The sequence below is a fragment of the Gadus morhua genome, chromosome 4, assembly GCF_902167405.1.
Source record: "Gadus morhua chromosome 4, gadMor3.0, whole genome shotgun sequence".
NCBI lineage: Eukaryota > Metazoa > Chordata > Actinopteri > Gadiformes > Gadidae > Gadus > Gadus morhua.
The window spans coordinates 27,164,660-27,181,211 of record NC_044051.1 but is presented as its reverse complement, the minus strand read 5'-3'; the positions used below and the strand labels follow the sequence as shown (position 1 = coordinate 27,181,211).

General features: G+C 44.5%; 1 protein-coding gene across 1 annotated transcript in view; it reads right to left on the bottom strand.

Moving 5' to 3' along the window:
- LOC115541985 (neuronal membrane glycoprotein M6-b) overlaps positions 1 to 16,552 on the bottom strand; it is a 44,854-nt gene that overhangs the window by 21,186 nt on the left and 7,116 nt on the right. The window contains exon 2 of the mRNA XM_030353985.1: positions 4,749 to 4,935. Within this exon, the coding sequence (XP_030209845.1) occupies positions 4,749 to 4,935 (187 nt within the window). The remainder of the gene's footprint in view (positions 1 to 4,748; positions 4,936 to 16,552) is intronic.

Below are 16,552 nucleotides of genomic sequence, written 5' to 3'. Positions count from 1 at the left end.
GAAAGAGGAGCTGCAAAAATCTACATTTTCCTACACCACTGTTAAGTGCAACAATGTACAATTGACTTTTCTCACAGCACTGACCTCTGTGATGTTTGAGTGGCTGCTTACAAAAATAACAGGCAGCGTAGAAATAATTTGCAAAAAACGTACAGTTGAGGACCACCTTTTGGTTATATTGATGAAATTAAGGTTGGGCCTATCTAATACTGACTTGGCATATAGATTTAAGGTATCAAAAACCACCATATCAAATATTTTGCGGAGCTGGGTCCCTGTTATGGCCGTGGTCCTCAAGCCACTCATTAAATGGCCAAGTAAGGAGGCAGTGCTGAAAAATATGCCAAAAATATTCAAGCGCAACTTTAAAAGATGCAGGTGCATAATAGATTGCACAGAAATGTTCATAGCTAGACCCAGTAATCTGACTTCCAGGGCCCAGGCATGGTGAAATTATAAACACAACAACACCATTAAATATTTGATTGGCATCAGTCCAGCTGGTGCAATTTCATTTCTGTCTCCTGGGTGGGGTGGACGGGTTTCAGACAAGCAGATCACTAAAGAGTCAGGATTCTTCAAACTTTTGGAGCCTAGAGATGAGGTTTTAGCAGACAGAGGATTTCTCATCAGAGACGAGCTTGCAGCTTATGGTGCAACCCTTCGTATCCCTCATTTCACAAAGGGAAAAAAGCAGCTTTCTGCACAGGAAGTGGACACATCCAGACAACTTTCTCGCGTGTGAGGATCCATGTGGAACGAGTTATTGGTCGGTGGAAAAACTTTAAGATTCTGCAAACAGTTATTCCAGTGTCGCAGGTTGATTTACTGGATGATGTTGTGACTGTATGTGGTGCCCTCACAAACCTCTGTAAGAGTGTTGTTCCGAAATGAGTTGCACATAACCATGTAGGAGTTAAAGTGATTTATTTGTAACATGTATTTACTGTACTTAAAACATAATGAATTATAATAAACCTCCCAACATTGTCTGCTGCTGGTGTGTCTAATGGTCCTTTCCCCCCCAGATTATCTCTTAATTCAGTGTGCAGCATCACTTATTTGTAATGATATTAACATAGTATACAAACAACATAGGTGCCATTAAAGTGCGATTAAACATTGACATGGAAAGTAGGAGTATGTACAATATATTACAATCAAACATTAAATAATAATTCAGTCCTAAATGAAGGCATTCAAGCCTCAACGACATTTCCTACATAACCATTTTGCTGACTTCCTTTTTATTTGTGCACAACTGTAGTGTATGTGGTTGGTGCATTTGACACAGATGATCATTTTTCCAAAATCTGGCTTTTTACAGTATTCGCAGGCTCTCTGTGTCACCAAGACAGGGTCATGTCGTCTTGTCAGTAGTTCAGGCAACACACTTGAGATAAAGAAGTCATGTGCTTTTAGCAACGCCTCCTGCAGAAAATCTTAATTTCTTAGAATACGTTGCACAATGAACTTCTCCTTCGTCCACAACACAAAGTCACAGTAGCTAACACCACACACAAACATGTGAAGTTGAATTTGATAGTAGTATGTGTGTGACTGTTTCAGTAAGAATGACTTGTCCAGACAAAACTGCTTGTCTTCTGTACATCCTTGAAGGCTATCACGGTATTTGTAGGGACACTTTATCTCTACCACCCCTTTGCCACAGCAGGTACATCTTGCTATCCCATCTGGTGATGATCCAAGGTGTGGCTCAGAAGGTTGCACCACTAAGCCACATGAGCTTATGGTGAAATCTGGATGGCTTTGGGACATAAATGCAGTGTAGGCTTGTCTTGCCGTTTCCTCCATGTTTTGACCCCAGAGCACAGATGGGACATTTAACTGTGTTTTGTTGTACTGCATTATATCAGTTAGGTATGTCATGCTGATCTTGTCAGTTGTGGTCGCATGGTGAAATTTGGTACTTGTGATCCGACCAGCCCTATAGGTGTTCCACTCCTTTGACATTGACTGTTGCCGAGTCACAAATTCCAATTTCTCACATTGATGAGGTTGTAGTGTCGTTTTTAGTCTGTGAAATGTATCCTGACATTTCACCTGTATTTCCTGTGGTGAGAGTTCCCTAAGTGTTGCATCAAATAAAGCAGTCAAGGGCTCAGGTAAGTCTGGAAGCTCCTCTGAATCAGGGTCAGATGATGCAGTGTCTGTGTCACTATTTTCCAGGCTTGTCAGCACTGCAACACCTGGATCCACAACCTGCAGTTCCCGGATGTCATCATCTGTCAACACTGATAATAGAGCAACAAAAATACACGATTATTGTGCTGCATAATGTTCACTTAAATTCATTTTAAGAATACTGACTGAATTATTCTTAAACGGGTGTACAATAGATAACAAACAATCAGATTTCTAGAATCAGTAATCTGAAGACAAATGCACAGATTAAAACTAACATAAGAAATTATACTGACATTATTCAAACTGTCTGTAGGCCTTTTCATCTATGCATAAGTAACACCTTTCTCTGGCTAGATTATGGTGTCAAAACACTGAGAAGAAATCCTCTGAATTTATAAAATGCACTATGGCAAAATGAAACTTATCTAGGCTCTGTCAACTATTACATGCCTCTGGGTGTGATACTACTCTTCCTAGCAGATGTTGAAGCTGCTGGAAGCTGCCTGCTTAGCCTCTTTGGTTTATGGAAGCTGATTTCCCTCAATGGAGCTGGTCTGACTTCTTTCCTGCTGTTAGCTTTCCACATGCACACTCCAGAAGTAACCGCTGCTTTCTCTGTCCTTCCCATCCTAACATAGAGCTCAACTTTGAACAGTATTGCAGCTGCATGGCTGCAGCATGACCCAAGTCTGAAATTTCACAAAAACATAATAAACATACTGTCTGCTCCATAATGTTATGCATTATGGAAAAGAATAGTAATAAAGCAGAGTAATAGCCTAAGTTAAACCTGAAAGGACAGTAACACAGAAGCATAATTCATCTTTGCATAACAACTATGTATATCATAGAGCTCTGAACTATGTAAGCTACAAGCCCACAAAACCAAATAATAGGCAACTTACCCCGCCATACAGGTGCAATTCGCTGTGAGGACGTAGTTTTCTCGTTGGTTGATCAAACCCAAGCCTCATACATCGTTGTCTTGTGTCCTTGTCTTTGACTAGGGAGGATTTCTGATTTCACCACACAAAACTCAGAGTCTATGTCATGGTATTTGACGTTCTGTACATGACCACAGACAACGTATTCATAAGCATCCAGTGACTTATAGGCTCGTAATTTCTCTCTGGTGTACACGCTCGGTTTCTCTATTAAATACGTATATATATCTTGCCACTGTATATTCGGCCACTTGCTGACGTCTTCAACCCACTCATTAATAGTACACGGATCTGGAAGTCGGACACCATTTGTCAAAGTCAACTTGTTGAGGTCAAATTCGCGATCTTGTGTTGATAATTCCCTCGCATAGCTTGACAAGCTGTTGATCTCTGCCATGCTTCTGTTGCCGGGATGCGCGCGCATGCGTTCTACGTCATCATTGTGTACAAACAGTAAAAGGGTCTACACAGATGTAGGGTAAAAGTTAAGGTTAAGCCAGTATGCTAACACGAACGTGAAGCTTTCCCTCAAACTTAAAAACGTATCTAAGTAATACTTATAGATAGCTTTCAGTTGTCCCCCTACCACTCTAAATGTAAAACTGACATTAACAAATATGCAAAAATGCCATAACAGTCAGACAAATACTTGTATGTGTTTTTTTCATTCATATTTACCATTCAATATTGAAATCTCTGCTGTCGTCCCATAGAATAACATTGACTGCGCGGCGTGTTTGGAACTATTGAGGCTTACATGAACCACGTGACTACCACGTGACCACCCTGTCGGCGAGATCATAGCGTGTCGCAACTATCTCTCTCTATAGCTCTGGTCCTACCCCCTCTCCTTCAACGCTGACTCTGGCTCCACCCATTCCAAGTACAGGGACGAGCAATCATGCACAAGCTCGAACACAGATGTGCGAGAGCGAGCCAGGCCTAGCTAGGTTGGAGTTTAGGGTTGTCTTCTAGTGCTAGGTCCAAAGGTGGATTAGCTAGTTAGCTAGCTCCAGTAGCTACCGCAGGATAACAACAGACAGAAGCTTGCTCTTGGTCACGAGCTTTGAGTACGTGCACGAAGGGGTCACGCGCGGGGAGCGGGGGAGGGGGAGTGCAGTACGACCGTTTGATTGACGTACTTACTGTCCAATGCCACTCGGTGGTTTTGGAAATCATTGGCTGGAGTTTTTCGAGCCCTGCCCGTTCCACAGATGATTGACTTGTTTAATTTTCACGTCAGTACTTCTAACTCAGTGTCTGTAAGTGGGTTATAATAAGGATTTCCAGTAATTTTGCAAAAATGGCCAAAAAAGAGAATTCCATACCCAACCTTTAAAAAACAATGAGATTGCTCTATGCTGCTGTAAAATGGCAGCAATAAACCCCTCCCTGTAGACTGAAAATAAGTCTAAATTACCAGACAATATTTCTTCTACACAATTACATCACAACTAACAGGTAGAAAATATGATAAAACTATTGCCTTGCTAACCAATTACAAAACAGGTTATAAAAATCAAAGGAATCCTCAGGTTTCGTGACATGAATAATTTCGTGACATCGATCATTCACACACGGCCATCTTGAGTGTGAATGATTAATAACGCAACTCGGCTTCCCGCCTGAAGCTTGTGACGGTGGTTGTGAACTTACACCAGGGCCAGGGTGGCGTGGTCCGTGGTTTTCTTGGAGAAGTGGTTCTCCAACATGGTCAGGGTGCCCGTCAGAGCCACGTGACCGCAGCCGCAGAACAGCGCCACGCCGGAGAAGCACAAGATGGTGGCCACCAGCGAGGCGTAGGGCACGCCGCCTAGACACTTGATGCAGCACTCGAAGCATCCTACAGGGGGCGTCAGAGAGATGTTTAGTACTCAAACGCCATTAGTGGTGTGTATTAAAGATTGATGAAGTGATGTAGTTAAATTGATTTAGAGAGAGAGAGAGATTTTTTTTCTCCCATTTGCTTATATTAAACATATCTTTTCAACATATCAAAGCAAAATAAAACACTGATCATAAAGGATGAGTCAATCCAAATTCCGCTAAGAGCTAAAATACAATTTGGCCTTTTTTTGATAGCATCTACTGTCAAATGAACTGTGTATTGCACACACAGACATGCAAACACAGACACACGCGCGCGTGGGTGCGCACACACATGCACATTACCCCTAAACATACACGCCAATCTTATCTAATAGTACACTCAGTAAGAAACATGCCTACTTTGTGTAAGTGCCAGAGAGTCTTAAATATTACATGAAAAACACCAGGCGACAAGAAGCACTCCCCCCTTCCTCCTCTCCGTCTCCCTCCCACCCCATACTGCCCCCTACTTTCCTTTCTTCCCTCCTTCTATAAATGCATGAGAAACACACATAATGTGATGTGGCATTAAACTGCCTAATGGATTTATAACGTTGAGATTTATGTGACTATATCATAGCATAACACTTTTGTAAAAGGAGTAGGCTTGCGTAGGTTTAATGCCTTGTAACGAGGGCTTTGACACAGATTGTACTCAGAACGCTCTTGATGCAAGGTTAAAACACAAGCCAAAACTTTTTTTTCTGTATTTCAACTGAACTTTCCAAACCTTTGACCTTAAAAATAGAAAATGAATGTCAACTTTATGTTGAAACCTAAATTCTAAGTGTAACCATTACTTTAAGGCCATTTCCTCAGGGTCTTTGCCAAGCTTCACTCAGAGGGCAGGTAACCAAGATACAATCTGCTCATCCCACAGCTGCAGTGCATTCTGGGTATTTAAAAGCAGGTGGCTCCCACCAAAGTCAAGAGGATGAAAGGAAGGGTTGGAAGGAGGGGGTGGGTGGGTGGGCGGGGGTACATTATATTGAGCGCTAGAGCTGCGCATTATATAACGTCTGTTAAAAATAGCTCCGCAGAGAAAGTAGGAAGTTACTCTGGGAATGAAAGAACCGTTACGTGCATTACTTGCATTACTTTGTTGTTTCCATGACATATACGCAGGGTGTTTGACTCATTTCAGGAACAGTCAGGGTGAGGCACCTTGCTCAGTTAGCGACACCTTGCTCGATGACTCTAGGAGGAGTCAGGGATCAAACCAGTGACATGCCGGTTACCAGTCAATCCGCACTACCTCCTGAGCCACATGCCGCCCATATCAATCACATCAATCATACCGCATGGGATGTACGCACTAACAGCATTCACTCTGGACACAAACGTCCACATATCCAAGAAAGACTACTTTTCCGGCCAATAGGGTTAGACTAGTATGCCTTTGGCCTGCTTGTGATTTGTTCATTTCTCTAGTGTGCGCCGCCAGAGCAGTCATTACTCTTTATGTCCTTAGGAGAGAGAACCTCTGGAGACAGGCAACCAGTCTCCACCTCAATCACTATATTCTGACAGGAGATGAAGCATTGAGCTAATTGTGTTTATTACACGGCTCTTCTCAATGCTGTGGAACGCTCCGTTCAGTTGCATGGGCCTGCACAACTTCCGGTGGTGAATTATTTTTTGATAATTCACCGTTGCTAAGCATATAATGACTGCTGTCAAGGAAATTGGATTTTTTAGCGCAAGTAGTCAGGTAACTTATCAACCCCAGCATGCTCGGTTGCTAAGCGACGTCAGCGTCTTTGGCAGACTATTTCTCTGCTGATCAACAATACGAATGGTAATTGTAAAAAGACACACCGTTTGAAGTAATTTTTTTGATTTGGCGTATAATAAGCGGAATAATGTATAGAATGTCCTATACACTATCCCTTACATAATACATACTCACAGAAACACCCCCCCCCACACACACACACACACACCCACACACAATAGTGTTGCGCAAAGCATTCCGAGTTAACTATGGAATAGGCTGAGAGGATCGTGAAACGACAGCGTAAGCCCGGTCAACCGCAACCGAACATCCAGCCTCTTGCTCTCTGTGTGTGTTGTGCGACAGTGAACAGTCCCCGGGGCCAGAAGGACATGCATGTGATAGAAAGAACCACAAAAAGAGACAAGTAGAAGGAATGGGGAGTTTGGATGAAGAATTAGTCAAATTATTAACGGAAATTGTTATCAGGGACGTAGGTTAGGGTTATCAGAAGTCCCGCCCAGAGTGCCTATCACTTTGATTTGGAGCATCCCGTTTGGGAAGTGAGGATGATGGGGATGAGGGAACAAAGGAATGGGGAACGGCCATCAGGCAACGAGGAGCCTCTCTCACTCCTAAAGAACGATTAACAAATTATTTATTTTTTATAACACTCATACACACACACAGGCACACTGAATTAATACAGTATGAATTAATTTCAATAACATAGCCACAAACATCAGTTGAACATCGTCAAGCAAAGATGTGTAAGATCTTCAGAAATGGTCAAGACATATTTCCTCCCTCTGAGACCCAGTCCACCATCACCCACCCCCCCATGCTGGTGAGGTCTGTAAAAAAGGACCCCTGTTCTTGGGTCTGCCCCTGGCGATGCCTGCTGAGCGTTTATCTCTCTGCGGGCTGTAAAAGGTTTCTAATGGGAGACAGAGCCGGCCGGACAGAGAGCCGAAGTCGGCCCTAATGGAAATCAATGGGCATTTCATTAGGGCGCTGGATTTAGGTGACAGTCTTTGGTCCGCCCATAGACCTCGCTCTATTACCCTCACTCTCTCTCTCTCTGTCTACACTTTCTCTCTCTCTCTCTCTCTCTCTCTCTCTCTCCCTCTATTCTCTCTTCCCTTTCTCCAGCTATCTGCCTCTATCTGTCTCTTAGGAGGGAGACAGAAATCATCTGTACATCCTCTCTCCACTGCTATATCTTTCTCTCCCTCTCAGTCTCCACTCATCCCTCTCCTGACCCAACTCTCCCCCTCCATATGTCATCTCCTCCTTCACACCTCCACACTGCTCCCCTTTCCCGGTCCTCCTGACTCCCCTTCTTCTTCTGTCTCTGAGATATCCCCTGTGCCGTCTGTGTGCTGCCGCTCATTCACAGAGAGTCCATGGCTGAATAAATCAAGGCAACAATCAAGGTGGATGGTTGGTTCTACCCTGGGAGGGGGGTGACTCTGAGTAACTCACCTCCGGGCCTGCGACCCTGCGTCTCTAGGTGTGGTTTACTTGTTATTTCCACCCAAATTCTCAGTGTGTTATAGGCCTTAATGCTTTTGATTTCATATTCTGTACCTGTAATGAATTATGACTGATTTAAACCCACACACACACACACACACACACACACACACACACACACACACACACACACACAAGCACGCTCATGCACGCACACACATCACACATACACACGCAGGCATGTGAAGACCCTGGCGTGCGCCTCCCCTGTCACAACCAAACTTCACTGTGACAGGAATGAGTGGGCGAGAGACAATGAGAGAGAACTAGGATTGGTTAAAAAGGCCCTTTTATTGAAACCCTTACAGTTACAGAAGGGAGGGAGGGGAGGGGGGAGGGAGAGAGGTGGAGGGAGGGAAGGAGGGGAGATGGGGAGGGGGGAGCGAGGGAGTGAGGAGGGGGAGGCAGAGAGAGGAGGGAGGGAGAGAGGGAGAGGAGGAAGGGAGGGAGGGAGAGAGAGGAGTGAGAGAAGGGAGGGAGGTGGAGATAACAAAAGGAAATTTGATTGAGGGAAAACGAGCGAGGGAAGCGACAGGAAGAAAGAAGACAAAAAAAGGACAGTAGAGAGAGAGAGAAAGAGAGGGAGAGTCTGGGAGGACAGAGATTGTGTGAGGGTATGTGGGTGGAGGGGGAGGGACAGAGAGAGAGAGAGATGAAAAAGAATAAAAAATAAAACAAAGCAGTTCTTGGTCCTAGGGCCTGGCCGACGCAGCAGTTGCCATGGCAACGTGTTACACACGACCCAGTTCAGCACGTAGCCCGACGTACACTGCTGCTGTTTCACACACACACACACACACACACACACACACACACACACACACACACACACACACACACACACACACACACACACACACACACACACACACACACACACACACACACACACTCACACACTGCTACTGCTATCTGAGAGATGTCAGTTCAGAAGGATGATCCACACGAGGAATCCATTTCCTTTCCCGCCGACTTCCGGAATCCTCTGGAGGCTCTGCGCTATTGGTCACACCTGATCCAATGAGCTTCATGTGTCCGGTGTTAAAAACATAATCCATTTATTCCATTCATATTCTCCCTGGGAGAGAGGGAGAGGGTGAGGAGACTGCAGAGAGAGAGAGAAAGAGAGAGAGAGAGAGAGAGAGAGAGAGAGAGAGAGAGAGAGAGAGAGAGAGAGAGAGAGAAATAAAGGGAGAGAGAGAGAGAGAGAGAGAGAGAGAGAGAGAGAGAGAGAGAGAGAGAGAGAGAGAGAGAGAGAGTGGTGATAGTGTGATAAAGATAGTGGGAGAGGAGCAGAGCGGTAGACAATGAGACCCTGTGTTTCGAAATGCACCTGTGAACACGTCTTAATCGCACGTTTGAAGCGTTGAGCCTCCAACCATTCCCAATAATATAAATCCTGGGAGCATATTCTAATCTCTGTTTGACCACAAAGCAGCAAATATTGAACGCCAAACACCAATACTTATTTATGTACCAACATCACTAGCCTTCATGGTGCAGGATTAGAAGGCCGCCCGCCCTGGGAACGCAGAAGTGACATGTGTACACACCAATTAGCATATGAAGCGTGAACAGAAACTTGGTACCAGCTGTGGTCTCAGACCCAAACAGCAGACGTAGACCGCACTGAAATCTTTCCATCCTCTGTATTTTTTTTTACCTAGTTTCCGATAAAAAAGAAACCAGTCCCGACATCATTTGTTGGATGATGAAACAACGTGCAATCATGGAGTGACTGTAACCAATAAGGGCTTGCGGTTTTATGACCAACTCTAGAGTGCTGTGCTTAGTCTTAACGACCCCCGAATACGTCTGAACACCAATCAGAGCGCTGAGAACCCTTTTTAAATATTTCAGAGGGCCGGTCTGCTGTTCGCCGCGGGTGATGTTCCAATTTAGAAAGCCCCCTGTTAGTCAGGGTCCTGCGTTCTCCTGGTGCATTCTGGGTAGTTCACAAACGAGGTTTGGAAGATGAGAGAGGTACTGAGTTAGAGCGAGAGAGAGAGAAAGCAAGAGATAGAAAGAGGATGTAGAGATAAGCGACACTTTTACCAAGTCTACAATTGTCAGATCCACACTGGTGCCGGTAACGAGTGCATAATATACTAGAAAGATCGAATATGCTAGACAAAAATATAAATATATATAATGATAAATATTCCAAATGGTAAAGCATATATTACAGGCTATTGGGCTAATGATATAGCTGAGGTACTTCATACACTCTGGGGAGTGTATGAATCACACTGAGGGAGTGATAGAGAGATCCTTTAATCAAGACTTGATAAACATCGGTGCTCATGAATACTTCATGGAGCCTCCCCTCTCTCACAGCCAGGGACCCACACTCTCTCTTTTAGCCACAACCCTCCTCTCCTTGCTTACCCTACTGTGGATTTGTTTCTTTCTTTTTATGCGTCCGTCTGTCTGTCTGTCTGTCTGCGCGTCCATTTATCTACCTTTATCGCTCTGTCTGTCTATCTTTCTCTCTATCTACGTATCTGGTATTTATAAATCGAGAGATGAACCTAACAGCTGGTCGGAGACTGAGGTGTTGACACACAACTACACACAACCACTTACACACACAACCTTGTATACACAACCACATACAGACAACCACACACACACACACACACACACACACACACGATTCTGGAACAAAATCTGGAACAAAATCTGATTCTGGAACACCAGTCACAAAATGACAGACACGTTTGACCTTTGGAGAACGCAAATCTCGGACCAATCAAGTCGATGCATCAACGTTTTGGAGATATGTTTCAATGACAACAGGAGTTGATGTTGCAGGTCGTGATCGATTAACATAACATCAAATTTAGAATACACGGATGGCAGTGAGGCTACACAGGGCGTGGCCATGTCATATCAGGAATCTGAAAGCTGGTCCCCCTCACAAAATACTTTTTAATTCTCAATGTGTTCTACCTGGATAAATGAAAAATATGAGACTCAGCCAAGCTTAGTCTCGTGACTTATATCTTTATTTTCCAAATCGTAAAATGGAAGCTGGTTCAGGTTCAAAGTTGACAATTTTTCAACTTCTTGACGAAGCCGAAGGCTCCAACGGAACGGACGGATCCACAATGCATTGCGCGTCCGTCCCCATTCAAAGTCAATGGGGATCAGTCAACGGACGGGGGTAGTGGGCACGAGGCATTAGGCTAAAGATGCTTTCGGGAAACGGGGCCCAGGGAAGACGTTATGTTTGTAAACATAACTGCTCCGCCATCGACACATGCGCCCAGGTAAGAACACACACGCACACACTGCAGCGACTCTCGCCTGGTATACAACAAACCACGCTGAACATACCCAGGCTTTCTTGGGAAAACCTGGCTCGACAGAGCCGCAACTCGCAATCAGAGTTAAATGGTACCACGAAGCTCACTTTAGATTCAATTAGTTGAACCAGGTTTTCCGCTTTAGGTTCAGTGCGCGTTCACCTGAAAGGGGCGTTTTTTGCGTCATTTTTCTCCCCTTTACGATAGATCAAGCAGTCTATATGCATACAAGTGAAAACATTCTGCATATTGTCAATAAAATAACTATGCCAAATGCAGAATTGTTCGCCATTAATCCAAATAGAATGATGATGATTTAAAAATGCATAAGCAACGTCCATCCTGCCTTATTCTATCATTTAGGGAATTCACTTAAAATACACCCTATGTAAGAAATGTATCGCATGTTATCAACCGCTGAGCGGTAGCGGCTGTAGCGTAGTGGATTAGTATAAGACCCAAATGCTAGCGACCGGGGTTCAAATTCGCCGGTCTATCATCATGGATTTTACCCCCATAGATGTGGTGCCAGCACGGCCTTGAAAATATGGGTTCAAGTTCGAAATAAGCACAAAAATATAATTCCATAAGCTTTAGTGAATAAGTATTCCGTATGCATAAGCTTCACATACATTCGCGTCACTTGGGAGTCGAACCCCCCGCGCAGAAATTCAAGACTGACGCGCTAGCTCCACTCTAGCACTCTGTCACGGAGACACAATGCGCAACAGTAAGCATTGTCTACATAAGGTCCAAAAGGACGATCAAATAACGAACACCCTCTGATGAGAATCTGTATCTCTCATGAAGAACCCCAATTTCGTTGTTTGCACAATGACAATAAAGTCTGAAATCAGAATATCGTCAGACAATGCCAAGGGATCGGTTCTGTCCCGTAAAACCCTCTGTCTCCGGAGAGACGCCTGTACGAGAACTGCGCCGAGGTCCACGGGAAGACCCACAAATGGTGACGCCATTGTCAGAGGAGGGGCTAGGAAGCTGCGCACGCCGATTTAAGTAGCCGATATCCGGCTAGACTAAGCCGAAAAACTGCTCCCGACCAGGTTTGGTTGCGAGCATAAGTCACCATGGTGATACAGCGACGCTAAAAGAGATCGACTTTCGTGGTACAACTAACCCAGGCTTTGAGCTCAACATACCTCGCTAACACTCTAAGCAAGCTTCGTGGTACAGGCCCCAGGGTCGCTCATTTTGTCATATAAAAACCGTTACTTTCAAACATCGCACCGACCGGCACAACACATAAGTCACGTGATCTTAAAGAGACAGTGTCCCTATAACACAGAACAAATGCACTTTTCAGCCCTGAATAACAGGGAAAGCTATTTAATAATTGATATGCATGCATAGTATACTACACTTTCCATTGAACAATTACACCTGTTACCATAAATTGACTACATTTATAATGTAATCAAATGCTGACACACTAGCTGCTTCAAGACACACGTGTAAGTCCTGATATTCTCCTGATGGGCCGTGAACAACCTGTGTGAACAAGATATCCTGAAATTTGTACCCTGAAAATCTCCTGGATAATACTACCCCAGAGGTAGTATTTTCTCTGAAGGAAATGTAAATGACCTTATATGTGAATGAGGAGTAGAAAGTCACACCACTTCAGTGGGCGTGTTGATGATGCTTCTGCATGTCATTGATTGGCATCCGAAATGATTATCAGCCTGTTGCCTTTTGTTCGCTGAATGGTTAAAAGAAAAAAAGGTTTTCACTGCTTTTAAGGGTAATTTGTGGTGAACAAATGTTATGCATTGTAAAATTATAGGCAAAATGTTATTATATTATGCGCTCAGAAATTTGTTACATTATCGACTGGGGTTTCCACATTATTGCTATGGGTTTGATGACAACTAGAGTTTGAGCGCGCGCAAGGCACGAGCGAAAACTCTAGTTATAATTATAATAAGCTAATTGTAGCCTGTAGCTAGTGAAACACTAAGGGAAAACCCCATCATTAAACCTTGTCTCATGACTTACCCAAATCACTATGAGGTCCAAACGCTGCATGCGACCACGCCCTGCAAAACCTCCATCTTGTAGCTGTCATCGCGGGGTAACGATGTGTTTGAGGTAGCTAGCCGCTAGCCGATTGGGAACCAGTGGGCGTGAACGGTGTTGGCATCTTTTGGAGGAACAAGGCATGCTGGGAAAGAAAATCTGCCCCCCACTTGGTTATTTTTTGTTGACTCCACTGTACATCGACATAAGCCTGATGTTCTGTCCTTTGAGAACTGTTTACTGTGAGGCTGGCTCGTAGCGACCTTAGAGACCTGTGTTAAATCTTCACAGTGTTACGTATTTTAAGAACCTGAGCTGCCCCCACATAGCCCCTAGGAAGCAGGACCAAACATATAAGCCGTAAATACTATACATAGCCACAAGGGGAGCAGGACCTTACTGAAGGCTGCAATAGCTGCTCCATCCACAGAAGGCAGCACCACAGACAAGTGAGGAAGCCGAGGGTAATACGTCACACCGGCTCCGCCCATTTTACACAGGCCACGTGGATCTGACCATAATAGTCAGCTGTGAGCTCAAACACGTCAGAATCTTCTAGCTGTTAGCAGACAAAGGGTTAATGTTTTTGATCAGCTGGGAGACGCTCAGCACGTGTTCAACACGCTTCCACCTCCTTTTGCTCCATAGTTACCATACCGAAATACTTTAACAAATAAAGTAACTTAAAAAGATATCCGGATTTGACCACTTTCCTTGAAGAACTCTGCAATAACAGGCATGTTTAGAAAGAAAGGGAGACTGGGAGAGACCTAATACCTGAGCTACAAACAACTGCATCCCCCCTCACACACCCCTTTTAAGCAACAGGCCTGGCCCGGCCTGTGTTGTGTGGGGGCCAGTAAGTACTTCCAAAAGGTTGTCATCGTCTAAGACCACATAAAGTGGCCAAGTGTCACGTGATGAGGGTCCTTGATCGATTTATGATTTGTGTATAGTTATTTTGTCTGTAAATGTAAAACGAAGGGTTAGAGCCTACAAGTAAAGCTTATTTTACGTTGAACATAATAATTTGTTTCTTCCTACTCAATGTTTATGTACTTGTACCAGTTATGTTCTTGTCAGCAGCATCAGTGCACCTGATATTCCTATTATTATAAATAGTCTATACTTCTATAAAAAGTGTAATACAGAAACTCTTGCATGTCCATTTCTTTGGTTGCGACCTGAGCGTATGAACATTTTTATAAAATGAAAGATATAGCCTGCTGTTTAAGCACAGGATATTGTTGTGTAAAGTAGGCAGGCCTGCCCGGCCCACAGCTGCAATTAAAAATAGAGCTCTCTTTCTCTGCACACATGAACTCACACACTCACACACCCACACGCCCACACAGTACCCCCTGGTCACATTTGAAGATGCATAAACAAACAGCCCACACACACACATGCACACACATGCAAATGCAGCCTACTAGCACACACAAATACTCAAAGGTGTATGATATACAACAACGCACACACATAAACACACTAACACACACATCAACTATACTACCAGAGAGAGAGACACAAACACACGCACGCATGCACACACTCACTCACGCATGCATGCACACACACACACAATCTAGAGCCAGATGGAGTCCGACAGCTCAGGGCGACAGAGTAGCTCTCTCTCTATGTCTCTCTCTCCTTCTCCCTCTGACAGCTTTCAGATGCTACCACTAACTCACACATCCAGGGGCCAGGGAGCAAAGAGGTTTGTGTGGTGTGTGTGGTGAGTGTGTGAGAGAGAGTGAGCGAGAGAGAGAGAGAGAGAGAGAGAGAGAGAGAGAGAGAGAGAGAGAGAGAGAGAGAGAGAGAGAGAGAGAGAGAGAGAGAGAGAGAGTCTATAAAACACAGGACACAGAGCGGGCGAGAAATTAAGTGCTGGTTTTAGAGTGTGTGCATGTGTGTGTGTGTGTGTGTGTGTGTGTGTGTGTGTGTGTGTGTGTGTGTGTGTGTGTGTGTGTGTGTGTGTGTGTGTGTGTGTGTGCTCATGTATATTAGTGTGTGTGCGTTTGTGTCAGGGTGATTCATGGGCCCCTAGAGCAAAGGTGAAAGGTCACAAGAGGTCTGGCATCTGGACAGGAAGGCGGGAGGGGGGGTGAAACAGACGTCGCCCACAGGAGATCTGATCCTGAATCTCCTGTCAGAGATCAATAAGGGATCATCTTCTCCTATCAAGTGACGCTCTAAGAGCCTCATTAGAATAACAGACAGCAATTGCCGTGGAGAGGAGGAAATAAGGGTGGGGAGAGACCTCATGTCCTCCTGTTGAACGAAACAAATCAAGGCCTCTTCTTCAGAGTTCCTCAAACCCATCAACCAAGCCCATCACTTTGACTGGCTTTGTGAGCTTGGGACCTACACCGTCCCCGGGCCCTCCATCCCTCTGGGGAAGAATGTAAACCGGGACTTTGTGTAAACGCTGGTGTGTTTATAAAATGTGGGTATAGTAGTATGGGGGTTCAATTTCCAGTCTTAAGGTTATGGGGTTCGAAAGGTCACACACAGACATCTTCGAGATGCCCCCTTACCCCTAACATGTGCCCTAATCACATGTTTGTGTACTGACTGTAAGTTGATAAAAACAAATCAGTGAATGCTTCTGTGAATGCTGAAGTGCAGCTGACCAGCTGCGTGTGGCTGGCTCGTTACCTGAATAAAATGTATGGATGCACCGAAAATTTTCGGCCGAAAATGGCCCAAATGCGCATTTTCGGTTTTCGGCCGAAATACTTTTATCACCGAAACACAAAAAGCGCGGCCAGAACACGCTTGTCTGGAAGCGCCAATATGTCTGCGGTGTGGACGTTTTTCAATGTTTCTGAGAAAGACCCACGTATAGCGATTTGCAAAAATTGCAATGCCTTGATTTTAACGAGGTTAGTACTCAGTCATAGCCATAAATGCAATCGTACTAGGGATGTATTATCGAGTATAAACGGTATAAACTTTGAAACTAGGTCAACCGCCATCTTCTCCGTCAACTC